Source organism: Coturnix japonica, chromosome 12, assembly GCF_054131305.1.
Source record: "Coturnix japonica strain WE chromosome 12, WE-NBRP24, whole genome shotgun sequence".
Taxonomy (NCBI): Eukaryota; Metazoa; Chordata; class Aves; order Galliformes; family Phasianidae; genus Coturnix; species Coturnix japonica.
The window spans coordinates 12,393,755-12,419,021 of record NC_140674.1 but is presented as its reverse complement, the minus strand read 5'-3'; the positions used below and the strand labels follow the sequence as shown (position 1 = coordinate 12,419,021).

Here is a 25,267-nt window from a genome sequence, read left to right as displayed (position 1 = left end):
CTGAACCTGGGCTGACGAATAATCCGTAACGATAAACTTCCCTTTATTTACTTACTGCCTTCTCCATTCAGTTCTCTACTTTTATTTCTGTTTTTCTTCCACAAAGAGCAGTTACAGCTATGGGGTGCACAAAGTGTTTCTTAGAAGAGTAAATCAGAGGGAGACTTGCCCAAATGCTAGTTGACAAAGCTGACTTCTCAGCATGGGGTTGAGCTGCTTTAGCTGCTGTTGTACACAGCAGACATGAAAGGTTGTACTTTGCCACAACAGACAACAACTGCTGAGTTGCCTTACACTTTCAGTATTAGGTATGTGTACAGAGCATCTGTAATAAATACTTTCATGCCATTTTCTCCTCTCTACGATTGCAAAACTGGGTTTGAGAGTCCAGCCAGTAACAGGAAAGAGCAAATCCTTACGGACTTGCCCAAAGAACACTGTGCAGCACTCAGTCTGCCAGCAAGCGTACACAAGCCTTTTGTTATCAGCAGCTCTCAGTGCTCCCTGTGAGTCTTCTCTGCAACAAGGTAACAAAAAGCACAACAAATAAAGCATTGCTAACAAGTTCTGTAAATCTGTAAAATGAGATGAACATTGCACTTAAAAAGCGCACAACTAATTTAGCATCATGGTTTTGTAATGTAAATCTAGGTAACCCATGACATTTAGAATATGAAGTACTCAAGTTGTTGTTCAAGACCAGGTAGGACACCCATGCCAACTCTATGCTTCTCTTACCCTGATGAGGAAGACCAACATCCACATCTAACTGTCCCAAGACAGCTTTTCATACCTACCTTAAATTTCTTCTGGTACACGAGTTGGTTATTCTGTATGGAGAACCAGCGCCTATTCAAACAAAGAGACATTCAAACAATATGAAACCGATTTCACAGTACTTATTTGACTGATATATACTATGATACAGTCTACAGAGAGACTGTAAGTGAAAAAGAATTCATGGTATTAATTCTGCAGTCAGTTTGGACAAGTATTTCATGAGAAAAAGAGAGCAGAGACGAAACAAAAAAAGAAAGCAAGGTTCAAATAATTGAATCCTGAACAAATACATTCGTGTTATGACATTAGTAAAGCTAAGATACAAAACATTTTCATTTCAAAGAACGTTTACATCTATATTTTAGCAGCAAACTACAACTTCAAGTTAACAATAGCTTAAATAATGAAAGTACTAAAGCATTTTAACTACTCCTGAGATACTGTCAGGAATAGAGCTCTCAAAGAACTTACCTAACCCTTAGACAAAACTAGACTATTGCTATGCTATGGAAGGCTTTCAACATTGGCGTTTCTTAGATAGGAAATATTGCATCTAAACACAAAGCAACTATTAAGTAGGATCTTACTCATTCTTTTTATAGAAATTATTAAAAAATAAATTAAGGCATCCAATAAAATCCAAAAGATAACTTATAAAGGAAAAAAATAGTCCCCCTTCCTAGTCCAACTCCTGCTCAGATGGGATACAATTCACAGCAAATGGAAGAACAGTCCATGTTTTGGAAAAAATTCTGAGCATCTCAGATCTAGAACTGCATCTGTCAGATCACCAGATACGAAAACAGAAGCAAACACGGCCATCGGCCTCTGGCTCTGCTGGGGATGCACAAAAGGGAACCAGTTCTCATTGGTTTTGAGCTGCACAAAAACTTCATAATACAAAAATCAATTCAGTCCTGCAGTGAAGTTTGTACGCATTGGTTTTGTACAGGTTTATAATATGAACCTGTGCTCACCGTAACATAACGGCTCAGTTACCACAAATATCCCATTTATGCATACTGCACATCCCTGTTTTCTGCACAGCCAACTAGTTGGAGTGCCAACAGTGTGCAAATACTGTGAAGAGCAAGACACGCTGCAGTACGAACTTGTGAATATCAAGCTATGGTTCACTAAAATTAGTAACAAGAGGGCTCCGTAAGTGTGTTCGATCACCACAAGCCATTCATAGAAAGAAGCACACAGAGATTGTTAAGAAAATATAAAAGGAAAAATTAAAATACATGAGACAGTTAGATTCCAATCAGGAAAGCTAGTATTTGTTAGAAAAGTTAATACTTAGTGGACAGATGAGATTCTACCTTTTTACAAGTATTCTTTCAAATGTTGTGCAGATGTATTTCATTTTAAAAACAACAACAGAATCTCCTTTCAATATTGGATTTCCACCACAACAGCCCTCAACTTTTTGCATTAAGATAATGGAGCAGAATAACGCAGAACAGTGACCTGCATTAGGGAAATGCAGCCTTCAAGGGAACTTGCCAAGTTCAGTCAAAAAGCATTTGGGGATGGGCTATGTGTGTGGGAGGGGTATTATATTAGCATATATATAGGTGGCAGCCTCCCTTCTGCCATATCAGCACCACAGCCATCTTAATCAGGCCAAAAGTTTGATGTTGTTTTGTAAATTCAAACTAATTAATTAATAAACTACTGTTGCAAACAGAGCTCTGGGGGCTTGCAGCATTAACAGGCAGGAACTTTTGAGCTATAGCATATGTACTGAAGCAGCTGTTGTAGGGTATATCTATCTCCTGTTCGTGCCCCTTTAGGCCAGAGGTGCTGCTCTGCTGAAAGTTTCTTCAGATGTAAACTTCTGTTAATGGGCAGGAGAAAAGAACAGTGAAACAGAAAAAAACTCCTCTGGGGAAATCTTAAAGCAGTTGGCACTGCCTTGTGGAGTTTATGGGAGTACTTCAATACAGCTGTTTGGGTTTAGAAACTAAATGGGTTCCAATCATTCTCACCCACGCAATTAAAAAAGAAGCGTTTCTTAAATAGAAAACAACACCGCTAATTGAAAATCGTTTCATATTTCTGAGAGCTACAAGTAGTACTAAACAATAAGAAAATCATGTTAAACTATTTGAATGTTACATTGAATTATGCTTATTCATTTACAAAAGGAAACAATTTTCTTAATTGGTTGCCATCGGCATTCACATAGAACAGCGATTAAGAATGCACAACATTCAAAAGTTACATTTCTATTTCCAGTGTAGTTGGTGAGAGAAAAACCATCAATCTACAGAGGAAAGAAGTCAAAACATTGATCTCATATGCTCAGAAGTCTGAGTGCATAAACTTTAATTCCTTTGTAGCTAAAACTAGCTCCATCTTACTAATTCTTTTACAAGTGTTGAGCAGCAAATTGGCATCCCAGGCAGAATCCTTCTGTTATTTTCTTAGACTGAGCCACTTTACATCCATTGCAAGTAATCAAAATTAAATGCGGGGTTAATTAGAGCTTTTTGCGTGCCAAAGAAACATTGGGAAGGTATAAAAGAAGCTGGTTGGTACCTGATGTGATCTGGCTTTTTCCTGTCATGTGAAAAAACGGGGTAGGATTAAAACATAAGGGAAAGGAGGAACAGGAATGAAAAAATGCAAAATGAGCAAAATAAGCAAAGAATTAGCATGATCTGAAAATACAGCCGAATTAAAAAGGAAAACACCTGCCTAACACATCCAACCTAAAAACTATTCAGAACATACTGTTTCATAAAGGCTTTTCTTAGTCACACGTACATTTCTTAACACAGACCCATTTTCAATCTGAATTTCTAAGAACCAAAGGTCTTCCGCCTATTGTTTCACAATAAATTCAATTGATTTCATTTCCTGATACCTCCAGAAAATCTGTGTACAAAAAGATATTATCTATCTATCTATCTATCTATCTATCTACATTCCAAAACCAGGTCTCCATGCCAGTTGCTGTGGGGCTTCCCAGTACTGAATCTGGCTTCCATGCAAGTATTCATAGTACACACATACACGCAGATACAGTATAAAGATTCCAAAACCTTAAGCTCTTTCAGAACAAAGCAATGCCAAACGACAAGCAGCTCTTATAGTTTACATCTTAACCTGCTCACAAACTATTTATCAGGTGAGCACCAAACAGAATTGTCCCAAATAATTTTGCACACCTGATGCAAAAGTGCAAATTAACTGCAGTCTTTGGACAAGTCAACCGAGCTGCCAACTGCCCAGGGAAGAAACGACACCATCCCAGCAAAAAATAACTGGGATTTGAAATTTTTCCCCCTGCAGCAACTGGAGCTGTCCAAGGATAATCCAGAACAGAGCCCACGGATGCACAGAAGCATCACAACATTATCTGATGGAATCATAGTGATGTGTCCAAGCCAGGAGAAGTTCACTGTACCATTCCCTGGTCCATGTTTTTAACACTGGCAAATGCAGTGATTTATTTATTTTTTTCCTTTTCATAATATTGTTATCAATTAATACTTTAAAAACTCTCAAACCATCAAAACACTGATACTGACAAAGAGAAAAGAGAAACAACCATATTTCAGCTGGCATTACTGACAGCAGTTAGCTGGGATAAGTGACATCGCCATCGTCCTGATCACCAGGAAACTCCAGCATTTCCCTCCAGAAGAGCTTTGTGCGGTTTTGTTTCAGCTGGTTGATTCTCCATCCTTTGCCTTCTCACAAAAGACAGGTCCATCACAAAGAAGTAAACTACCTACCTGACAGGGAGACTGAAAATAGCCTATCTGTCACAAGGTCCTCAGTTCTCTGCTCTGAATTCCCTCATATAAAATACATCATTCTCTTTTTGTTTCCTTCTCCAATATTTCCTTTATTGTACATTTTTACACTCAGAACTGTTTGAAGTGGGGACAGGCCTTTCCTGTGGCTGGAAGCACGCTCCAGCCTCCAACAAACTGTCTGAATTTCAGTCAGTACTGCCTCTGTGAAGGTGAAACTGCAATAATAAGGAAGTAAAGCACTCCATCAGTGGAAACCCACAACAGAAGGGCAAAAGTTACTTCAGTGCCTTCAACACAGCAAGCAGTAACAAATATATCCAGGAATAAAAACAGGATAAACCTTTTCTGTTTTATTAAAACATGAAGAATGAGGATAGATCAAATAACTAACAGCTGTCTTCATTAAGGTTTTTATTTTATGTAGCTTAACTAATAGTTTCACTGCAGACAACAATGGTTTGTGACTGTATGAAACACAAAATTAAAACCATGGCTTCTAAGCCACATTGATAGATGGCTTATCAAACGCTACTCACTGCCTAGTTCTGACACATCCAACTAGCCCAGGACAATGAGATAAGCTATGAAACTTCAGATTAAAACAGATTAAAGGCTTATCTCTATTGAATACTCTTGTGGCAAACAGAAAAAAATTGCAAGCAAATATAAACTACGTATTAAAGTAGGTTAGCTCCGACTTATTACTGAGCTGCTTATCTTGGCTCTCTTAAATGACATTGTTCAAACATTTTAATTGTAGATGCTCAAATATGTAAACTCACACTATGGCTTTTGTTAATTACGACTTCTCTGTTACATTCCCAGTGAGCAAAGCCTTTATAACATACAACAGAAGAACCTGAAGCAGGAGTTTTGTTTTCAGTCACTTATCAAGAGGCTGCAGATAACCTTGCAAAACACCCCACAAAAAGGACTCTCTGAACCTGTTGTAGATTCAGTGGAAGATAGTTTCCTGCCCTGTTACTGTAGAGTTTTTCTCAAAATGTGCTTACTCTACTTACACCAACATTTTACCTCTGACCAGGAATGGGCTTTTGAAACGTATCTGCTAGTTTTATCCCTTCTTCATTCGTTGGTGCCTCACAGATTTGTCTTGGAGAACTCTAGATTCATGTGGGTAAAACTAAGGCAGGAGGTACACCACAATTACAAATAATCAGACCACAGGACCGGACTAGAGATAGTCCATGGCAAGTCCCTTACACGAGCTGCACAACACTTGCTAATGTAAATATGCTCTATTCAACTGCAGCAGTCTGTATTTACGTGAAGCAATCCCAATTTCCTATTGACTTGTGACATTCCAAGATGTTAAAGAATTATGGAATTAAGGTTGGAAGTGGTCGCAGAGCCAAATGCAGACCCTGACCTTCAAAGTACAGCAAACTGCTTAACAGAAGCACTGTTGCAAAACTGCAGAGTGAGAGACAGTAAGATCAGCTCTATATCAAACTAACTTTACAACTGAAGAACTGCATTCAACTATATCGTAAATGCTCAAGCATCCATTTCCTTGAAAAAATGTGGAAAAACCACTGGAAATGTGAAAGATATCCTGTTCACTAATAAAAATATTTAAACAATAGTAAAATAAACATCTTTAAACAGACAAGACTGACAGTGTATTTTGAATTCCCAACAGGACCATCAAAACTACTACACAGAAGTTACTGCACAGCACAGGAATTGTAAAGAACAACAACGCTTATCTTTAAGGAAAAACAACAGTTCTTGAGTTCTCTGCTATGTTCCCCTGCTTCCAATAGCTGTGCAGCTTCTATTCTACACCACCACCTAACACTTAGTTTCCCAGCATACATGTTCAAATAGCAAGCTACATATAATCGTAACGCTCTGTTTCAAAATAAAAGATCAAAATGCATTGGCAGAGCCAGACCACAGACAATGAACAAGCCTTCCATACAGAGGACTTCTCCAAACTTCAAGATACATTCTTACAAAAGGCCTAAAAACGTCTAGGAGATGCAATAAAGAAAAATGGCTAAGAAGTATTCTCTACATAAACTCACAGAGCGATCCAAGGGTTCTGTTGGATCCGTGGAATCAGTCAGCTGCACAGGTTATAAGTCAGAGCAGAACTGAGCTTAACAAGCAGTCTCTTAAAAAAACAGAGGTTCTGAGTAATTACCTGTTCCATGTCTTGAAGGCATTGCTGGCTCGCTTGAACAGATAGCCTTCCATAACAATACCATTGGCTGCATCTACATTGTATTCTAGTTTCGTATCATCACCAGAGTAATCCTAATACAAAGGAAGGAGACAAGAAAAAAAACAATAGCACATTGTAGATTCAATTAGAAGTTCAGGTATTGGCTGTGTCAAAAAGAGTAATTATTTAGGGTTAGTGTTCAGCTGGTAACATTGACTTTAAGCCCCACCACCTTTTTTGAAATGTATTTTTAGGAGATCACATGCTGGAGATGATTTTTATTTTAATAGGTCAGAAACCTCTATTTATTTTACCATCTTCACAAAGTGCATGAAAGAACAAGAGAGGACAAGGAAAGTCTCTGAATCAGAACAGCTGTATTTCAAAGAAGAGGTGCACACCTGGCTACGTTCTAGACAACACACATAACATATTTTCTAGAAGCTAAACCATGTACAAAAAATCATGTTAAAAGCTATCATTACATTAATATCTAGCATATGTTGTTAATACCTAATAAGTGTTGACAGCTACTGAAAACCTACAATGAGCACTTTGTAGGTAATGATCCCCTACATTTTAAGTCTCTGTCCTTGCATCTTTCCTGAGCTTTGCACACATAGTCATAAATGGGATTTCTCCAACGCTCTCAGATTTATTTTTTCACAGAGGTCCAAATCATCTGCTCAGCTCTTACACATGCAGACAGTGATGAGACAGAGCAGGGGCTCAGTTTTAAACTAAGGAGGGAGATTTAGATTAGTTGTTTGGAAGAAATTCTTCACTTAGAGGGTGGTGAGACACAGTCACTACTGCCCAGAGAGCTGTGGGTGCCTCATCCCAGGAAATATTCAAGGCCAGTTTGCATGGAGCTTAATGGGTGGCAAACCTGCCCAGGGCAGAGGGTTGGAACTGTCTTGAAGGTTTATTCCAACCCAAGCTCCATTCTGTGACTCACTCTGTCATTCTATGATCTCATTCATATCAGGACAAGCATAAGTAGACATTCAAACACATTAAACTTCTAGCACCTCCCTCAATTTCTGTGCACATGAAAGCTCAGAAATAAAAGCCTGGGAGAAGGAACAGAGATCTCATTCCCTGAAAAGTTACAGTACCAAACTATGAAGTATTATTTATTTACATCCCACAAATAAATACATTTAAATAAATGAGAGAAGAAAACTGACCAACTTGAAGTGGTGGAGCTCTGTCAGCAACAGAGGCAGTGCTGTTAATGTATATATCTCCCTATAGATTTGGGTTTTAAGCAACTATCTCCAACTTATCTCTGTAGCTCCTCAGATAAGAGAAGAAATACCAATTTTCCACTTCTTTCTTACTTGCTTTCAGACTTGTCTAATTAAGACAAGCTGACCTTACCTGCTCATTGAGCAAGGCACAAACTGCTGCTAAGGATGCAAGAAGCAGCACACATGGAATTACATCATTTGCTACAAACTATATCCAAAGATCAAAATAATATAAATAATATAAAATAAATAAAAATATTCGTGTTATTACTGAACTTCGTGGTTAGTAAAATATGTCCTTAAGTTAGAGGAGCAACATATGGCTTCTCCTCAATGAGGGCATGAGAGACATTACTGAAAATAGCCTCATAACTCAAAAATCCTTTAAATACTGGGGAGGCTGAATATTTCATAAACATTGTTGGAAAAGCAGGCACTTTTCCACACAAACTGCACAGCAGCAGATTTCATGTAGCGACTCACGTGTTTCACTGCCCATCTTAATAGAGGGGTTAAATTTGAAATGCAAAATGTAGATTTTTATTAATTCACAGGTAGAAGATCACTGCAAAACTTCTTATAGACAGATTACAAATAAAAGCTTCACAAAAATCAAACACTTTTGCATTATTCAGTATCTCATGACCTTGATTTTCTGCCTTTTTTCTAGATTAGAACGTACTGAGCATTAAAGACCTCACAAAGCCCTTATCATGGTAGTTTTAACATAGCATTACAGCTTATATAACATACAAAAACATTCTCAAATTGCTTGAAGTCTTTTCTGGAAAAAAATCCTTTCCTTTCCACTGAGAAGAGGGAAAAAAAGGGCAACTCTTTCCCCTTCCCTCCCCCCAAATCACAAATCCCTCCAACTTACCAGCTCCCAAACATAATGAAACCTGCTAAAGATTTGCATCTTCCTGCCTCAGTGACTCCTGGACTCCTCGACTAGCGAAAGATAATACGCATTCTCTCAGTCCTTTCTGCCCAAACTACCATGTAATCACATTTTCCTTCAAGTATGGAAAACTTCTGCAGAAAATGCAACTGTCTTTTCCAATGAAACTGATTTAAGCTCTGAGGACACACACCATGTTAACAGGATCATTTATCTCGCTACCTTCTCAGCCCAAGTTGTCTAAAATAATAAGCCTTCCTCGTGAAATGCCTTTGGGGTTATTTTCAATGGCTTTCCTGAATGACTCGCACCTTCACAGAGCAGATAAAAGCACAAAAGTATGCAGACATGAAGCTCTAACAGTGCTCACACTACCAGCCTGGGGGAGGGGACTAAAGCTTCCCTGTGCTTTATCCATTAAACATCACTGAAAGTTGCAGTCAGTAAAACAGCACTTAACTGCCTTCATTGCTATTAAAGAAATTAAAGAAGGAAAACTAGATGACCTTAGTCTGATCTTAACGTCTCTTAATTTATAATTAAAGAAGAGGGAAAAGAAGTCACACATCATAATTTATTTTTGTCTTGGATCGTGGAAAAGTTTAACGTACCACAAAAAATAATCAGGGGTGGAGAGAAATACATCCTTATCTTTCCAGTAACCCGCATAAGAGAATCACATGTTAATAAATCCAGTCACTCTGCATGACTCAGAGTCTTATATTCCTTAAACAAACACACAGCCAATAAGGAGCATTTTAAATATCATTTATTTGCTCATTAGGAGATAGTGAGGTCTGGAGTACGCTTCACCTGATTGGAATTCAGAAAATTAAACTAGTATTATGAAGCTTACACAGTAGTGTGATTCTGTACATTTAATTAAGATTAAAGGAATTAACATCTTTGGTTTCTATTCTGGTATCAATTATTCAAGGCTGGCCATCTACTGGAAGACACAGAAATGAGTTATACAGATGAAATATACAGCATGCTTTTATGGCAGCTTTTGTGTCCACACAAAAAAATGTGTCCACAAGGAATAGGAAATCAGCTGGCAATGGAAAAACTTTCCTTCCTGCATTTACAGTTAAGCTGGTAGGTCCCAGCGTGCTGCTCAACAGTGCTTCAGTGAATGCATTTTTAAACCGACTTAGAAATGTATCACATACACTGGAGACATTTCACAGCTCACGTTTTCTTTGTGTTTCTCCACGCATTATTTTCCTGTGAGTAAAACATCCCAAACTCTATCTTTTAGTGGCAGAGCTGACTGCCAGCACATCACAAAAGCCACATGAGTCCTTTTTACTCAGAAACCATCAGGAGCACATCAGTGTTCTAAACTTGAATTTGTAAGCAAAGATATTGTTTGACATTTTGTATTCTGCTTCTTCAAGGAAAATTAAAGTCCTTTTTTTACAAGGCAGTAAATAATGGAGAACAAATACCAAAGAAAAGAATAGTTTGGAAAGTTGCTCCAGCATACACCAAAACAGAAGACATTCACCATGCAACCCCCCCTTTTGGGAAGTTGCTTCCATTGCACAGGCAAACTGAAAGAATAAGTTGTTATTATGCTCATGATGAAAGTCCCTTAATGAAGAGCTCAGAACAACACCACATTTAAGTAACTAGGTTTACAATCCAAGACAAAGGGCCAGAAGTCAACTCCATCACTGAACATACAGCCACTTGAATTACTGGCACATCTTCACTTTTGAGAAAAGCATTACTTGTCTCAACAGCAGTTCTGGTTAACGACTGCTTTAAGACTATGGTAGCATCTGGTTTCCCATTTCGTTATTTACTCAAATCACTCTCCCCACAGCTGTTTCCTGAACAGTTCTTTACAGGTAGGGTTTTCTGTTTGTTTGTTTTCCAAGTGAAAGTGGGATTTGAATAGAACAAAAACACTACTTGGGGCTCAATGTAAATGCTTCCTGTACCATTTCCCTGGTTTTAGAACAAAATGTTACTCTGTCACGGAACCAAAAGGCCATAATGCTGCTTGCAAGGGATTTTTAAATCTCATAAGTCAACATGTATTAACAGGTAATCCCTAGTACATGTTGCTTCAAAAAATGAGGAGCAAAAAAGCATTTCTTACACTAAAATAATGGCTTCTTGTATAGTTGCTGAGTAAATAGAGCACAAATTTGAAATAGAAACCAAACAGCAATTATCTTAAGAAAACAAATTATAGTGGTGACCAAACCCTTCCATGACTACTCTACTCTTGTAACAGTCCATTTAAAGGAGATGATGATTATAAGGATGTGATGTGTTATTTAATTAGTGCAATTATTCTGCATGCATATGCACATGTATGCAAACACAGGTAGTGGGTGGGTAGGTGTGCACACGTGCACTTACCTATAGATTTCAGAAAAGGAACTGCTGTCTATCCACACAATGAAGAAAAGGCATCATTCTGAAGCATCAGATTAAAACTTCAGTATATTAAATCCATAAACACTTCATGAGATATTCAACTCAAGAAGTTTCAATAGTTATAAAACTTGTCAGGATTTGGTGCTGGAAGATTTTGGGAACATATCCCTAATGGGCAGCCCAGTGAAAAGCAACATGACAGAAAACAGAAACAGGCTGACATCCCGGTCAGGTTGAAAGGATGACAAAGTGCTGTAAAGAACAAGATCTGAGGTCTAAGGCAGTTCAAGATTCTGAACTCCTGATGCAGTGGAAACAAACTTGGTGGGAAGGCTGGGAAAAGCAAGTGGGAGATAAAACAGACAGGTTTGAATAAAAAAAATGGGGAAAAAAAAATAATGGAGGAGCTATAAGAGGAATTTCCAGTAAAGCATGCCTTCCAAAGCCTAACTGCATTTATCTATGTGTTATCATAAAACATATCAGTAAATCCACTGAAAGAGACAAGAGACAACGTTTATAACATGAAAGACAAAACTTCAGAAGACAACATATGATACAACTGAACATACTGAATCAATTTTGGTGACAGCACAGAATTGTCATTCCATTAAAACAATTAATCATCTCATAATGAATGCTGTTTGTTCATAAAAGCAAGAAAACATATAATTATATATACACACACACTGCTATAGCTTATCTAGTTTCACAAAGCTTGAAAGATTCAAGAACTACTAATAGTATCGGAAACAGTTTACCTGTAAAGCAGCCTTAAGCAGCATTTAAGGGAAAAAAGGAACATAAACACTAATGGCAACAACAACCTTAACAGATGGTAACAAGTTATTACTTCTTTGATCAGGTAAATATAATTGTTCGCAACTAAATTCCTTCACTAAGCACTGCTGTCCTCTAAGAGGAAAAACCCCAACTTTTGCCCACTCCTAGAACTAGCCAATTCAAACACAAGCATTGATCTCACCTGTTCCCCAATTCCCAGTAATATTTAGACTGACTCCTACTAATGATACCTAAAGCTGGAATACTAGCCATGTTCTCATTGCTGAATTCCTTTACCCAGATTTCACTTACACTTTTTTGTTTACATTTATGACACTTGAACAGATAAAGGATTTCAACAAGAGTAAGAAGTGCTCCATTACCTTTAAACTGGTATGGAAAATATTTCAGAAGTACCTGCAGTATTAGCTCACTATCAGAGAGTTCAGTAGAATATATCACATATGTAACTTCTAGCACTATACCTGTAAAATCAATGCTTATCTAGAGCTCCTGAGTCATCCAAACAAGTTATTCCTCCCATAACATGAATGATCTACATTTTTATCAGTAAAGAAAAATAAGAGTTATCATACATACAAATCTGTCCCAAACAATAATTCCACATTACCACTTTCATATTTGCATGTAAGAAAAGACCCTACATGACAAAGCCTATATAAAAGTTTACTCTGCCTCTTTATAGGCGACAGCAGCTGCCAGACTATAAGGAAAGTGCTGTACTCATTTGGCACAGTTCAGGAGGAGAGCAATACAAAAGACTGTATGACTCTGCAGTGTATCTCTCACTCCTACAGCACACAGGAGAAAGAGACAGCTACTTTCACAGACTGAATCCAAGACATGATTGGAATTAAGAACTCTAGTGAAAAGTTTAGGGATCCCTAAAAAAAACCCCAAACCAACCCTAATATTCTATTTACGTTCCTGTCAAAATAAAACATAATACTGTATTCTGTTACATAAAAATGAATGTCTACAATCCAATCCTATGCTTAATGATGCACAAGTCTAATTCTCTGTGCTCAAGATAACATCTTTCACAGTTCCAGTGCAGAGATGCACTCTTGAGCATAGACTTGAGAGACATGCAAATGGATGTGCAGTGTACCCTTCACATTCTCCGAAGTACCTTTTGTTGAATAGTGGAGTGTTTTTGCTCCATATCTCTCTTCTCCTTCGCAGCATCTACAGCCAACTGATCCAGCTGTAAAGAGAAACAGAAAACGGGATCTTTAGATTTCAAAAGAAATTTGGCTCTGTAGATTTCATAACACTGACAAAAAAATAGAACACATTATGTCTAGACATTGCATGATTTGTTTTATTTGCATAGTAAAAAATAACCTCTTTGGTTAAAGTGTTTACCTTTAATAACCACTGAAGCCTTGCTTAAAGCACTGTACTATCATCTTGAATTAACCTCTATGAAAGGTGTACATTTCTTGTAAGCCTTAGGAGAAATGTTTCAAAGAACAGCATGGTGCCAAGCATATGCGACTCCTATACCGCATTGGTGCTCAGTCTCTGAAGAGAATGACTCATGCTTTAGCTGCTTCTGCTGGCTGACTGGTCTATGCAGCAGCATTGGCTACAGCAGCCAAAACTAGAAAGAGCAAATGATAGTGATTTTTCCCTTCCAGAAAGAGGAGAAAATTGCTCCAACTGGGCTTTTGCATTGGTGGTTTTGATCGAGTCACCAGCAGTACTTGAGCAAGGCTCCACAAGCATCTTAGATAGGATAATTCAAACTGCTGCTTGTTTCAGAAACAACTGATTTTCTGGAGGGACTGTCACAATAGAGAGGATTTGATTGAATAGAGAGGATTTCATTGATATCTCTATCAAATTAGTGATAAAACAACAACATAACACTAATAAAACTTGCTATATCCGTGTCTATTAGGTCACCATAAAAAATAAAAGTTTTGAAACCATAAGGGAAAAATAAGGCAGGAGATTTAAGGTATCCTCTTAGACAGTTAGTTAGTTTGCTCAGGCCTTGTTGTGTACTACTGTACTACTTAATATTACTTTAATTTTCCTATTACGTGTGCTATTAAATCTCATAGGAGCACAGAATTTACCAGAGAGTGAGAATTTATTTACTAACACTGGACCTCCTTCACCACATGTCAAACACAGATAATTCAACCAAAACAAACTGCAGAATCATGAATGGTTACACTTCCATGAGCTATTTACAAGTCTGTATCTGTTACTTAAAAGCCAATGTCTGCCACAGGAAAATTCAACAAGTTGTACAATTATAGGGATGTCAGCCCAGCTTTGTTCCATTTGCAAAATAATTAAACAGTCTCAGCTTTGGGTTTTCTATATTTAAACTCCTTTAGTTGCTATGATAACGGCACCAAAGTGAGTGTTACAGAAAACTCCTTACTAGAGAGACGAAGAAAATGGATGATCAGCCATTCAAAAATAACCCTGAATCTCTAACTGTCAATGAAATAGAAACACAAAACCTAACTGGCAGCATAAAGCACCACTAACTATAAAGCTTTTACCTGCTTTCCCCATCTTCTCTTCTAAACAGGTACAGAACACATTCTATACTATCAAAGCACTACAGTTCAACAACTACAACTCAGAATGGATGGACGTGAAAGAATAAAAGGCACACAGCCAGTGCTAAGGACAGTCACATGCACCTGCACCTTTAACTTGCTACCAAAGGCCAAGGGCTGCAGCTGAAGCAGCTCTTCCTGTCTTGATGGCAGGACAGAACGAGGGAATTTCATCAACATTCAGCAACACATCTGCTTGAGATGAACGCAGATGCATCTGCTTGCTCTCATTTATTTGCTTTCATACATGAATAGACATTTAGAATTCGGGTTGGCTTTGTTCTGTAGATCAGGTTGTGAACAATATGGTTGTTGGCCACTGTCCCTCTAACCTTCTGAGGAGTCCTTCACCGAGAACCCAGTGTGGCAATTATGTGTTCTCACACTTGAAGAACAAAGCAGGGCAAGAAGGAGTCAGTGTAAGAACTCCAATCTGAATGAATTAAAATCACAATTCTGTTTCACAGTCTAACTGTAATTTGCTACTATTAACTTACACAGCATATAACACACAGAAATAGGAAGAAATAAAACAAATATTACTTCTTGTGAAACACATTTGTAACACACGGCACATACAAAAAACCTAAATGAGAAGAAAACCCAGTATCCAGAGTATCAGAGGAACTTAAATGACACTCTATAGCCCTGTTTAACTAATAGATATTAAATGCAGAATTAGTTTTAGGAAAAGGGCAGCTTTCTAGCAATTTTAATTCCAACCACTTTAAACAAATTCATGTGCTCTGTCTTCAACACACTATGTTTTCTTTTTTGAAGAATAAATCCACACTGTGCTTCACACGTACATAGATGGACCTTTCTCCCACACCAGCATATGGCTGTTTAGTTATAAAGCATTATTTACCAAGTCTTACCTGCGCACCCAGATCTTTCATGTAGGGCCCAAGCTCGCTGAAAAGATCATAGCCTTGATGGAAAAAGGTCAGATGGGCGTACATAAATGACAACATCTAGAGGGGAAAAAAAGGTGTTACTTTTTTGAAAAGGCTCGATGTTTATCAGTTATTGTATAAATGTCCCGTAACCAATCCACGTGAACAGAACTTAGTAAACAAATACAGCAAAAAATATCTGGAGTTACTTTCTGCTGTGTTGTGTCCCAGCAAATCTACATCAATAAGTTGTGTTGCTTTCAATGCTGTAAGTAAGTACGCAAATTAAAGGCAGCAAAGAGCCACACAAAGTATTTCAGAAGATGTTTACAGAATTAATCCCATTAGCAAATAAAAGCGAATTAAGGGTAGAAAGTTACAGTAATTCCTGTCACCTAAAAACATGCTAGTGCTGCCTATTTAACTAGCAGATGTACAATAGAGAGAGTACATGATTCATTTACTAATTATGCAAAACAATAACTTTTATGAACACAACTGAGGTAAGACTGTCCAGTCATAAAGGAAACCATTTGGGAAGAGACAGAGCACAGTGACAAGCAGCTCTAATGCTATGATCCAACTGAACTTTGTGCTACTTAAAGAAATTAAGGAAAATACAAATTTAGACTTTGTAAAGAAAGGCACCATTTAGTTTTGTGGTCTATTTAGCAGACAGCACACTAAAGCATATTGCATATTAGCTGACCCTAAGCTATTTATATTAAAAATACCATTTTTGTACAAATAGCCTAATCCATCTTAGAACAGACTATGAAAAGTATTTATTGTTTATAAATGAATATAGCAGACTTAAATAGCAGAATTCTTGGCAAGCAAAGTTCAATTTTAACCAAGAAACACACCCCAAAGAACAATGAAAACCTTATTAAAGTGTTCAAATCTGAACCAAGGGATTGCTAAAAGTACCTAAGTTTCTATGCCAGCTTATAGTAAAGACCAAGCCGACCATCATCAAAACACCAGCTGTACTCGTAATGTTTAATGGATGAAAGGACAAATTCATTTTTAACATACTGCTTTGCAGTCATTTATCATGTTGATGTATTCAAATATATCCTATACAGAAATTAAAGCATATTTACCGATTTTAAGATTTCTGATCTTCTTTTAGATTGGAGAACATTGATCTAAAAAAAATAAAATCAAATCAAAAGTTGCTGATTTTCTCTCACAGAGATAAACTTCAGATTACTGCCAAATAAACATATCAAAGCTTAAGACATCAAATATGTGATTTCACGTGGCGCTTCTAGAACTGCAGAAGCTGTATGAGAGTTTTTTAATGATTCTGAAGTGATGCAATCATAGAAAGCTTGCAACCCTTGATTTCTACAGTGATAGTCACAACTTTCCTGGGCAAGAAGAGAAAATTAAGACAGCACCCATTATCTAGAAGGAATACAATAAACCTCTGAAACAAGGAAAATTTGTACTCGTTTTCAAGAAACTGAATCGAACATTTCAAATCCTTTTTTTTGACAGCATGAGCTCATCCTGCTCACCAACCCCTCAAACACGCTGCTGGCAGCATCACTGCCTTCTGCGTCTAGAGACAAAGAATGGACTGGGCCACGCTTATTTTTCCCTTCAGCTGATGCTTTCTAAAGTGTTCCAAAACTGGGATACACCCCCAGCTACTGAAACAAGCAAGGTCACAATAACTTCAGTCACATTTTGCATACATTTGTACTTTTAAGCTGGCTGAAGTAACTAGCCAATGGTGTTGCCCCACAGCTTGGGATATTTCACTTTATATAGATAAAAGGATGGATTTAATTTTTGACATTCACTTAATTTTATCTTCTTTGTCTCCTAATCCTCAAAGCTGTCATCCAGACCTGCCTTGGCTTTAAAGGCTGCATACAATGGGAAGAAAAAATGTGTAATTTTGTAATTCAGCACCTCCGTATCAGTTCAAAGATTCCAGCAGCAGGAAAGCTTTACTGAAGCTATAATCAAAACCAGACTGTCATTCTACACCAAAACCAGAACGTAGTTCTATAGTTCCACAGTTTGTATTGTAGAAAACTGTCTGCAGTGAAAATAATTAAATTCATACAGAACAACCCCCCAGCTCAAGGGATAAAATAGGAAAGCAAGGGATTTGAAATGCAGTTCAAAGTCAATACAGCTGCAAAGAGGCTGTTATTGTGAAGCCTCTCTTCCAGCAGAAAAGAGTCATCCAAGCAGAAGGGATTCCTAAGGGTGAATTCATTTTTCGCCTGCATTAATTAAGAGATGCTGAAACTTTGCCTTGCTACTATAAAGGCACCTTTATCATAGGAACTGTACGATGTTAGAACATACAAATTCCAAAAGACAAATGAGCTGTAGGTCAATGGGCACAAGGACCCAGTCTACAGCAACGGCTGCCAATCTCCCCACACCCCTCCTGTAGGTTACACTGCCACACCAGAACCATTTGTGTCACTTGTATTTGCTAGGCTAGGCTACAGTTTATATTTTAATTATTTAAGGAACTACAGCATAGCAAACTTACAAAATACATTTAGGTCAGAAGTGTCAAGTTTGAAAAGACAGCATTATTGCTGCACTGACCTGAAGAACATAATCCAGAGCTATGTGCCGAAAACATTTCCGTGTTGCAGTCAAAATATTGGTTGCTTCCTCTACTTCATGTTGTTTATTTCTTTGAACTTGGGCATTTTTCACTAGAGCGTTCTCCTTTTCTTCGCTAACTTTTTCAAACTGCTTCTTTGCATCTTTGAATTTCTTAATATCTCTGCAACAAAGGAAAGATAGACGGCAAATGAATTCCAAAGCACAAAGGAAGTGTTTAAAGATTCACTAAGCAGCCTGTGTTATGTCTGTTATAGCGTGTGTTAGGCTGTTATAGCTTGTTTCTTTGCTTTCACATTCTCAACAAATGCTGAGATCAAATAAAGAAATCAAAGTCTCACTGCAGCCTCTCTGTCCTCTTACAAGGAACGGAAAAAGTTGGAATTTACATCAATGAATCTCACGCTCAGTGGGAAAAGCTTTAGTAAGCACTTTTATTCCAAACCTGGAGAATGACACCAAGTAATTTATGGTTAGTACTTTCAACTATTTCCATTGAAACATTTCTGCAGCTGAAACAAAAGCCTCTCAGATTTTGAGTGATGTCTGATAAACTCATATACGCTCTTCTCAACTTATTGCTGGTGAGATGTTTCACCCACTCACTCATATCAGATGCTTTTAATTCAGTTTTATCTATGCTTTTCCCATAACAAGTGCAAATTTACTTACTCTTTAACAAAAGTCTGAAGCTGTGCCTTAATTGATCTTTGCGTCTGGTCAAACAGGATCTGAAAGAAAAGCATTAACACATACTTCAGTAACTTCAGGATATTCACTTTTCATTTTTGAGATGCACATCAACAGTGTTTATGAATCCCTACATCCTGTAATGGAATTGCATTCACCAAAGCAATACAGAAAAATCTAGCAAATGATGTCAGAACAGACACGTACCTCATGTTCCAGCCTGTTCTGATGGCACCTGGACTCAAGTCCAAGCGCAGTGAGGATGGCATTACAATCTCTTCACACAGGCTCACTAACCCAACTTAGCTTTGACCCACATTATAACTCAAATACGGTTTTTGTCTTTTAAAGATGACTGGCAGTCCCTGTATTGCTGCTATGCTGAGCTTTATGCTTGATTGTGACATCCTGATTAAGTCAAAAGAATACAGAGAAGTGGCTGTCCAACTGAACACAACCTGTTCCAAAATGTAAAGATTTAAGTGTGAAATAATCTTACTGAAAGAACAAGTCACAAATTCAGTTTGAGTCTTAGTCTCCCTATACACTAGACCTAGGAATAAAAACAAACAAACAAAATCAACCATGCAGTACCAAGTACCGCAGAGCAATCCCCTTAGCAGCTTGTTTGTTCCTCCTTTAAGAAAACACTGAAGGAAGGAAAACACAACCGAGTCCAAGCTCACATTGACAGTGGTACTACATCCACTATTTCATCTCCATTTTTGATAGTTTTCAAGACAAAACAGGACAGAAACACTCAGCCTGACCCAACCTCACGGTTGACCCCATTTGAGGCAGGCAGACAGACCAGCATCTCCCGAGGCCTCATCCAACCTGAATCTAACAGTAAGACAAGGAGCATCCAGAAAACGCTGTTTGTATTTTCCCATTGGAAAAAGCAAAATACCAGATAACTAGAACAGATAAAGCACTTCTTTACAAGCTGGAAATCACAGTGGGACTACTCCCACAGCTGACATTTAAGTGTGCCAGAGCCTGAGGATTGCACCAATCAAGATCAATACACAACGAACACAACCAGATGGCAACTCCACCGATGACTGGACTCCCAGAAGCATAAGCCTTGCAATTCTACTTACAGTAATGAGGAAGCAGGAGGAAAAAAATGTTAGGGGAAAAATTAAAAAAAAAAGAAGCATGTTTTTCCTCAAATGAACAGAAAACACAGCCCAGACCATCATTTCACCAGACTTACAGCCTTCCCAACACGTTACCTTTCACTCCAAATTTGAGAAAGCTGCTGTTTGCTACAAGCTGTTAAAGCTACTGTGCCACCGCCAAATCTGCACACGTCACATCAGTCTGGGTCTCAGCCTTTTTTGTAGCAAAGACACATACTGATAAACTGGCAGTAATCCCCATCTCAGTGGGACCATCTCTTGCCCCTTCTCTCCTTTCTCTGGACAGTGCCTGCTACTTTTTTCCCTCCTCTAGCTTCCCCTCACTCACAAGAGCTCTCTTGCCAACTTGGTCAGCAGCAGAGCTGGTGCTGAGCTCATAAGTTCTGATGAACTAAGTAGATTCACACAAAGCTAAGCAGGGCCACAGAGTAAATCTGGCAAAGCTCTACTTTAAAATCCTAAGCCATGCCTCACTTCTTATGTTCGTGCCTTTTGACAAGAGCCACTGATCTACTCAGCATGCTTGAGCACAGTAAGGAAACAGAGCAGAAAAGCAGGACAGAACTCACAGGTAGCTCTACTATGACCTGCAAAGCCTTCTTATGTCTCCTTCTTTGCTATCTGCACTCAAACTTCCCCAGAGGAAGAGCTGGGATATGCAAGATCTTTGCCAAAGTGCCACAAGTCACAATCATGTAGAAAATAAAAGCAGGAACACAGGGCCTAGGTCATGCGTGTCAAAAGAAACACAGCACAGAGCAAAGATGTGGCTAAAAGAGCAACCAGCAGCAAGAATGATGAACAGTAAGAGACAGACAACTGTATTCACCTGTTCTAATCTGAAGGAACTGCTGACATGAAAGGAGCCCATTCCTATGTCTGCTGCTTTGAACCTTTGCATTGCTTCTCTCTGCCAAAATGTCACTGTCTACTTACTCTTCTAAAGCTATCACTTTATTTCACTATACAAGGAGAAGACATTCAATTTGCTTTATTTCTCTTCCCTTCAAAGCATGGATCTCAATAAATAACACACACAAATAGTCCAGTCTCATGGAACAACTTTAGGTTAATGCTGACAGGCTGGATTTTAGCTAAAACTGTTTAAAATGCATTTTAAGTAACTAGTGCCATAAAGAAAACCCTACATAGATTCAGCACTTGGAGATACATCAGTTGCTTTCCACCACTTTTCTGGAAAATAGAAGAGAAGCAGTAGGGGCCAAGGGAAGAAGAAGAAAGAACAGAAAGAAAGAACACAACTGTAACTGGAGCTGAGCCATCAGGGTTATGTTCCAGCCAAAAATCACTTACATTGTGATAATTGATCATTTCCTGTAAGGTGTCAGAGAACTTTGTCAAGTTAGCCTGGAAAGAGAGGAAAAACAAAGTAGTTTTAAATTCAGTCCTGCTAAATACACAACACAAAAGCAACACTTGCAGCTTTGAAGTAAAGAACTTAGGAAAAGGTTTCCCTGCACATGATTGTTCAAACTAAAACCATTTTGTTAGAAGGAGAACATGGGGATATCACAAAGTAAATCTACTGAAGCTACAAACAACCAAAACAAAATGTTTTTGCTACCTACTGATAAAAAAAAGGATCAAACTGAAGCAAAGCAGGAAAAAAGTCAAGTTAAGCTGACTAAACTACCCAAAGTTCACATAACTTAAACACAACATAGAAATATAAAGTTACACCACTCCATAATTATTAATGCTTAAAAGTAACCCCAAAAGCTTGGTTAGTATGTTGTAATCATCCAAACATACACATTTATTGCATGAAGTGCTGCCTCACAGCTGGTATGGTTAGTATTACCAAGAAGAATTTAAGTATCAACTAGAAACAGAAAATAATGCCCCCTTACATCCTTGGCTAAAAGCTTTTCTAACAGCAAAGAAGAAAAACCTGGCTGGAATAAAGAAAATGTAACAATTGATTAGAAGAGAAACTGGGACAAACATGGGGGATTTTATCATTGTACTACATCTTAAGTAAGTTCCAAGACAACAAGCTTCAGTAACACTCAAATGCTATACAGGAGCCCACAGGCATTACGTATTATAACCAGTGTGAAGATGCACGTGCAATCAATGCTGTTACATAATATGCATTAAACATGCATGATATACAGAGATATGCATGTAATTATAGCCACACATTACATAACTTCATACTCAGTTCATGCTAATACATGGGAAATATTGTTTCCCAAATTAGCTTAACAAGACTTCAGTCTGAGGTTACTACCTCATCAGTGTGAGCTTTGTACATTGAAAATCTAAGTTTCTATGGATTACAGCATGCTGGGCCCAGCTCCCCAGAGATCAACTCAAGGAATTCAGCTGTACAGAACTGGCTTTTACACTTTGTAACTGGAATAACTACAGCAAAGTAAACAGGGCACACCTGCTCACTGCTCCACTCCTCCCAAGATGACTATTCCTGTCTTAAGATGTTCTGGGGTTTGAAAAACCCTCATCACTGCAGGGTAATGCCAAAGTGAAACATGCATTTGCAATGCACCACAGCCCAGAAAGCTCACTCTTAAGGCGTACTCCAAGGAAAAACGAGCAGCAGCTCAGTAGTATAAACCTCAACTACTTCTCTTGGCAAACGTTACACCATGCCTGTCTAAAGGTACATTTTTCTACATCCATTTTGACCACAACTTACCTCCACCAGTGCATCTTTACAGGAATATTGTGCAAGGTCTCGAATTCCATTCATAAACTGCTTGTTGGCCAAACAGAAAGCTTTCCCAGTATCAATCATTGCAATACAAAGCTTTACCAGCTAAAAAGAGGGAAAATGACACAGTTAGAAGTTTGGTTTCATGAGGTTGTGCTTATTTTGTTTTTACTTTCTCTAAATGCCATCAATATAATCTCTCTTTTCCCTTCATTTTTTGCTTATGGCTCCTTATCCTGATCACAGTGTGTGTCTTCCAGGGAAGAGGAAGAAGCAGATAATTTAGTCCAGATCTGTGCACAACCAACCAACAAGGTTACCATCCAAGTATAGACCCACCATCACCTTCAGGCCGTAGTTACTTAGCTCACACACAAGGAGCCTGACTTTAGATTAAAGCATTAGACTAAATCACTAATGCTTCACGTTACAATTACACTGCTTAAATACTTACCTCGTGTACTAGATCTCTTGTCAGGAGAGTGTTTTGTTGGTTGGTTGTGTTTTAAAGCAACAGGACACTGCCCCGGGGTAAGGAGTGAAGGGATTTTGCAGGAAAACAAGCAAACAAACAAAATGTTTTTGTATTTTTGGCACAGAACCTCCTGTCTGAGGGAGCAGGGAAAGGCCCTGTATGGAAATAGAGAACTGTCCCCCAGCCCTCCAAATGAGCCTTCCACACTGGTGGGAAACAAACTTCCAAGACAGATGCTCATAGTCTTTAAATACTTGTATTGCTCATCAGCCCCATAGCAACAATGTTTCTTACTGCCATCAGCATCACTATCAGTGGCACTGGACATCTAAAATTAAGTATCCTTGATTAATTTTGAACAGCAAATGGCTACACTATTAACCACAAACCTAAAAACAGTGTTACAAGAAAAGGAAAAGCCTTTGGAGCTATAGGCACACCTATATATATATACATATATATATATAGGGGTGCTGCACAATGTATATTTTATACACATGCACAAAACAGGACAAATCTTACAGCACTTAAGCCCCCTAGACTGCAGGATGGATGGATGGATACACACACATCACCTAGCAAGCTATAACCGTGCCTGCAGACTACAAGAGATCCCCAGACATGCTCAGTGCACAGTTCTCACAAAACCCAAGCTCTCAGAGCAGGGATAGCAAAGCCTGGGGAAGCTGACTGAGCTCTCCGGCAGCTCATGGGGCTGCCACATGTGAGCGAGGGTCCTGGCCATGGGACCAGCAGGGATTGCACAAGCCCAGCCCCAGCTGCAGGACGTGGCCATGATGCCTGCTGCTGCTGCTGCTGCTGCTGCTGCCTTACCCAAGCTCGGGTCCCTGAGGCCCTGCAGTGTTCTCGGCCCACATCCATCCCTCTGCAGCAGCTGCTGCCGCTTCCCAGCTGCAGACTTCAACTACACAAACCTAAACAAGGATCCTGTGTTTTCCCCCGCAGCAGACATTGTTGAATTAAAAAGCTTACCTTGTCAAGTTTCAGTTCCAGTTCTGTCACATCTCCTTCTACTTCTTCTAAAGCTGCCCTGCATGGTTAAAAATGTTTCCATGTAAAACTTGATTTTAAAAAAGTACTCTGGGAGGTGGGGGAAGGTATAAGGACACACTCATTTAACCCATCTATTGGCATTGTGGTTTCACTTAAATCTCAGGCGTACAATGGCACAGATTTCAAAGAACTACCAAAAATACAGTGAAAGAAAAGACAGTAAGAAAAGGGAAAAACACATAAACAGGGAAAAAAAAGTAGTAAGCCAGACAGCTTATTAAAAAGGGTTTGAGATCAAACTGTGTTACACCTTTAAGAATGCCACATTTACCACTGGACGGCCAGTAACCCATTGTAATGATAACATAGGAAAGAAACTAAATCTGAGTGAAATTCCATAATCCTTTGGTGACACCCCTGCTGCCAACAGTCCTCTCATCCCTTTTTTTGCACAACTACAGCAATAAAGTACAAAAAATGCCACACTTACAACCAGCTGGCCTTACAATACAGCACAAGACGGTTACAGTCCTTGCCTCTAAGTCAAGGCTGATTCCATCTTCTGCACCAAACAAATTCAAGCTTCCACCAAATGCTGCATTCATAAAGCATTTCTAAACAATAACTCTATTTGGTTTGAACGCTGACATTTCCTTAGACACCCCCTCTCTTACTGCTACCTGGATAAAAACCAACAGGAGACCGAGAGAGGAAGGCACTTTGTTCAGAGTTAGTGACCGTAAGTTTCATCAGGCTCTATTGCCTTGAGAAGATTTGCATGTATTCACTTCTGGCAATGACTTCTACACAACAAAACCGACCCAGTGGGGCTGTGCTCTGAGTTACAGAGCACTCAGTAGGAACAGCTGTATTCCCAGCCCTTGTCCCACCCCAGGCAGTTCACCCTGTCAGCTTCTCCCACCTCACATCCCATGAAGGCACAATGCTCAACCACTGCAGCCCGTCCTGGGGAAAGCACGAGGAAATGGGAAGCTTTCTGCATTGGATTTTGGAAAATTGGATTGGGTACATTTCACATTTCAGTCGTCATCTCCTCTGCTCACCCC

The 25,267-nt window shown here is 38.7% G+C and overlaps 1 protein-coding gene across 13 annotated transcripts in view; it reads right to left on the bottom strand.

The window, feature by feature from the left end:
- ACAP2 (ArfGAP with coiled-coil, ankyrin repeat and PH domains 2) overlaps positions 1-25,267 on the bottom strand; it is a 51,052-nt gene that overhangs the window by 13,864 nt on the left and 11,921 nt on the right. For 4 of the 13 annotated variants that reach the window (XM_085513046.1, XM_085513049.1, XM_085513047.1 and 1 more), the window contains exons 1-12: positions 25,123-25,247; positions 24,180-24,237; positions 22,697-22,816; positions 21,331-21,384; positions 18,854-18,912; positions 18,161-18,344; positions 16,684-16,728; positions 15,560-15,655; positions 13,229-13,303; positions 6,724-6,836; positions 3,328-3,348; positions 798-849 (exon numbers count right to left, since the gene is read on the bottom strand). In XM_085513046.1, the coding sequence (XP_085369172.1) occupies positions 798-849; positions 3,328-3,348; positions 6,724-6,836; positions 13,229-13,303; positions 15,560-15,655; positions 16,684-16,728; positions 18,161-18,344; positions 18,854-18,912; positions 21,331-21,384; positions 22,697-22,816; positions 24,180-24,237; positions 25,123-25,232 (987 nt within the window). In that variant the 5' untranslated portion in view covers positions 25,233-25,247. Of the gene's footprint in view, positions 1-797; positions 850-3,327; positions 3,349-6,723; positions 6,837-13,228; positions 13,304-15,559; positions 15,656-16,683; positions 16,729-18,160; positions 18,345-18,853; positions 18,913-21,330; positions 21,385-22,696; positions 22,817-24,179; positions 24,238-25,122; positions 25,248-25,267 lie in introns of those variants that run through there. The other 9 variants (XM_015871661.3, XM_085513053.1, XM_085513054.1 and 6 more) reach the window with 3 other exon arrangements.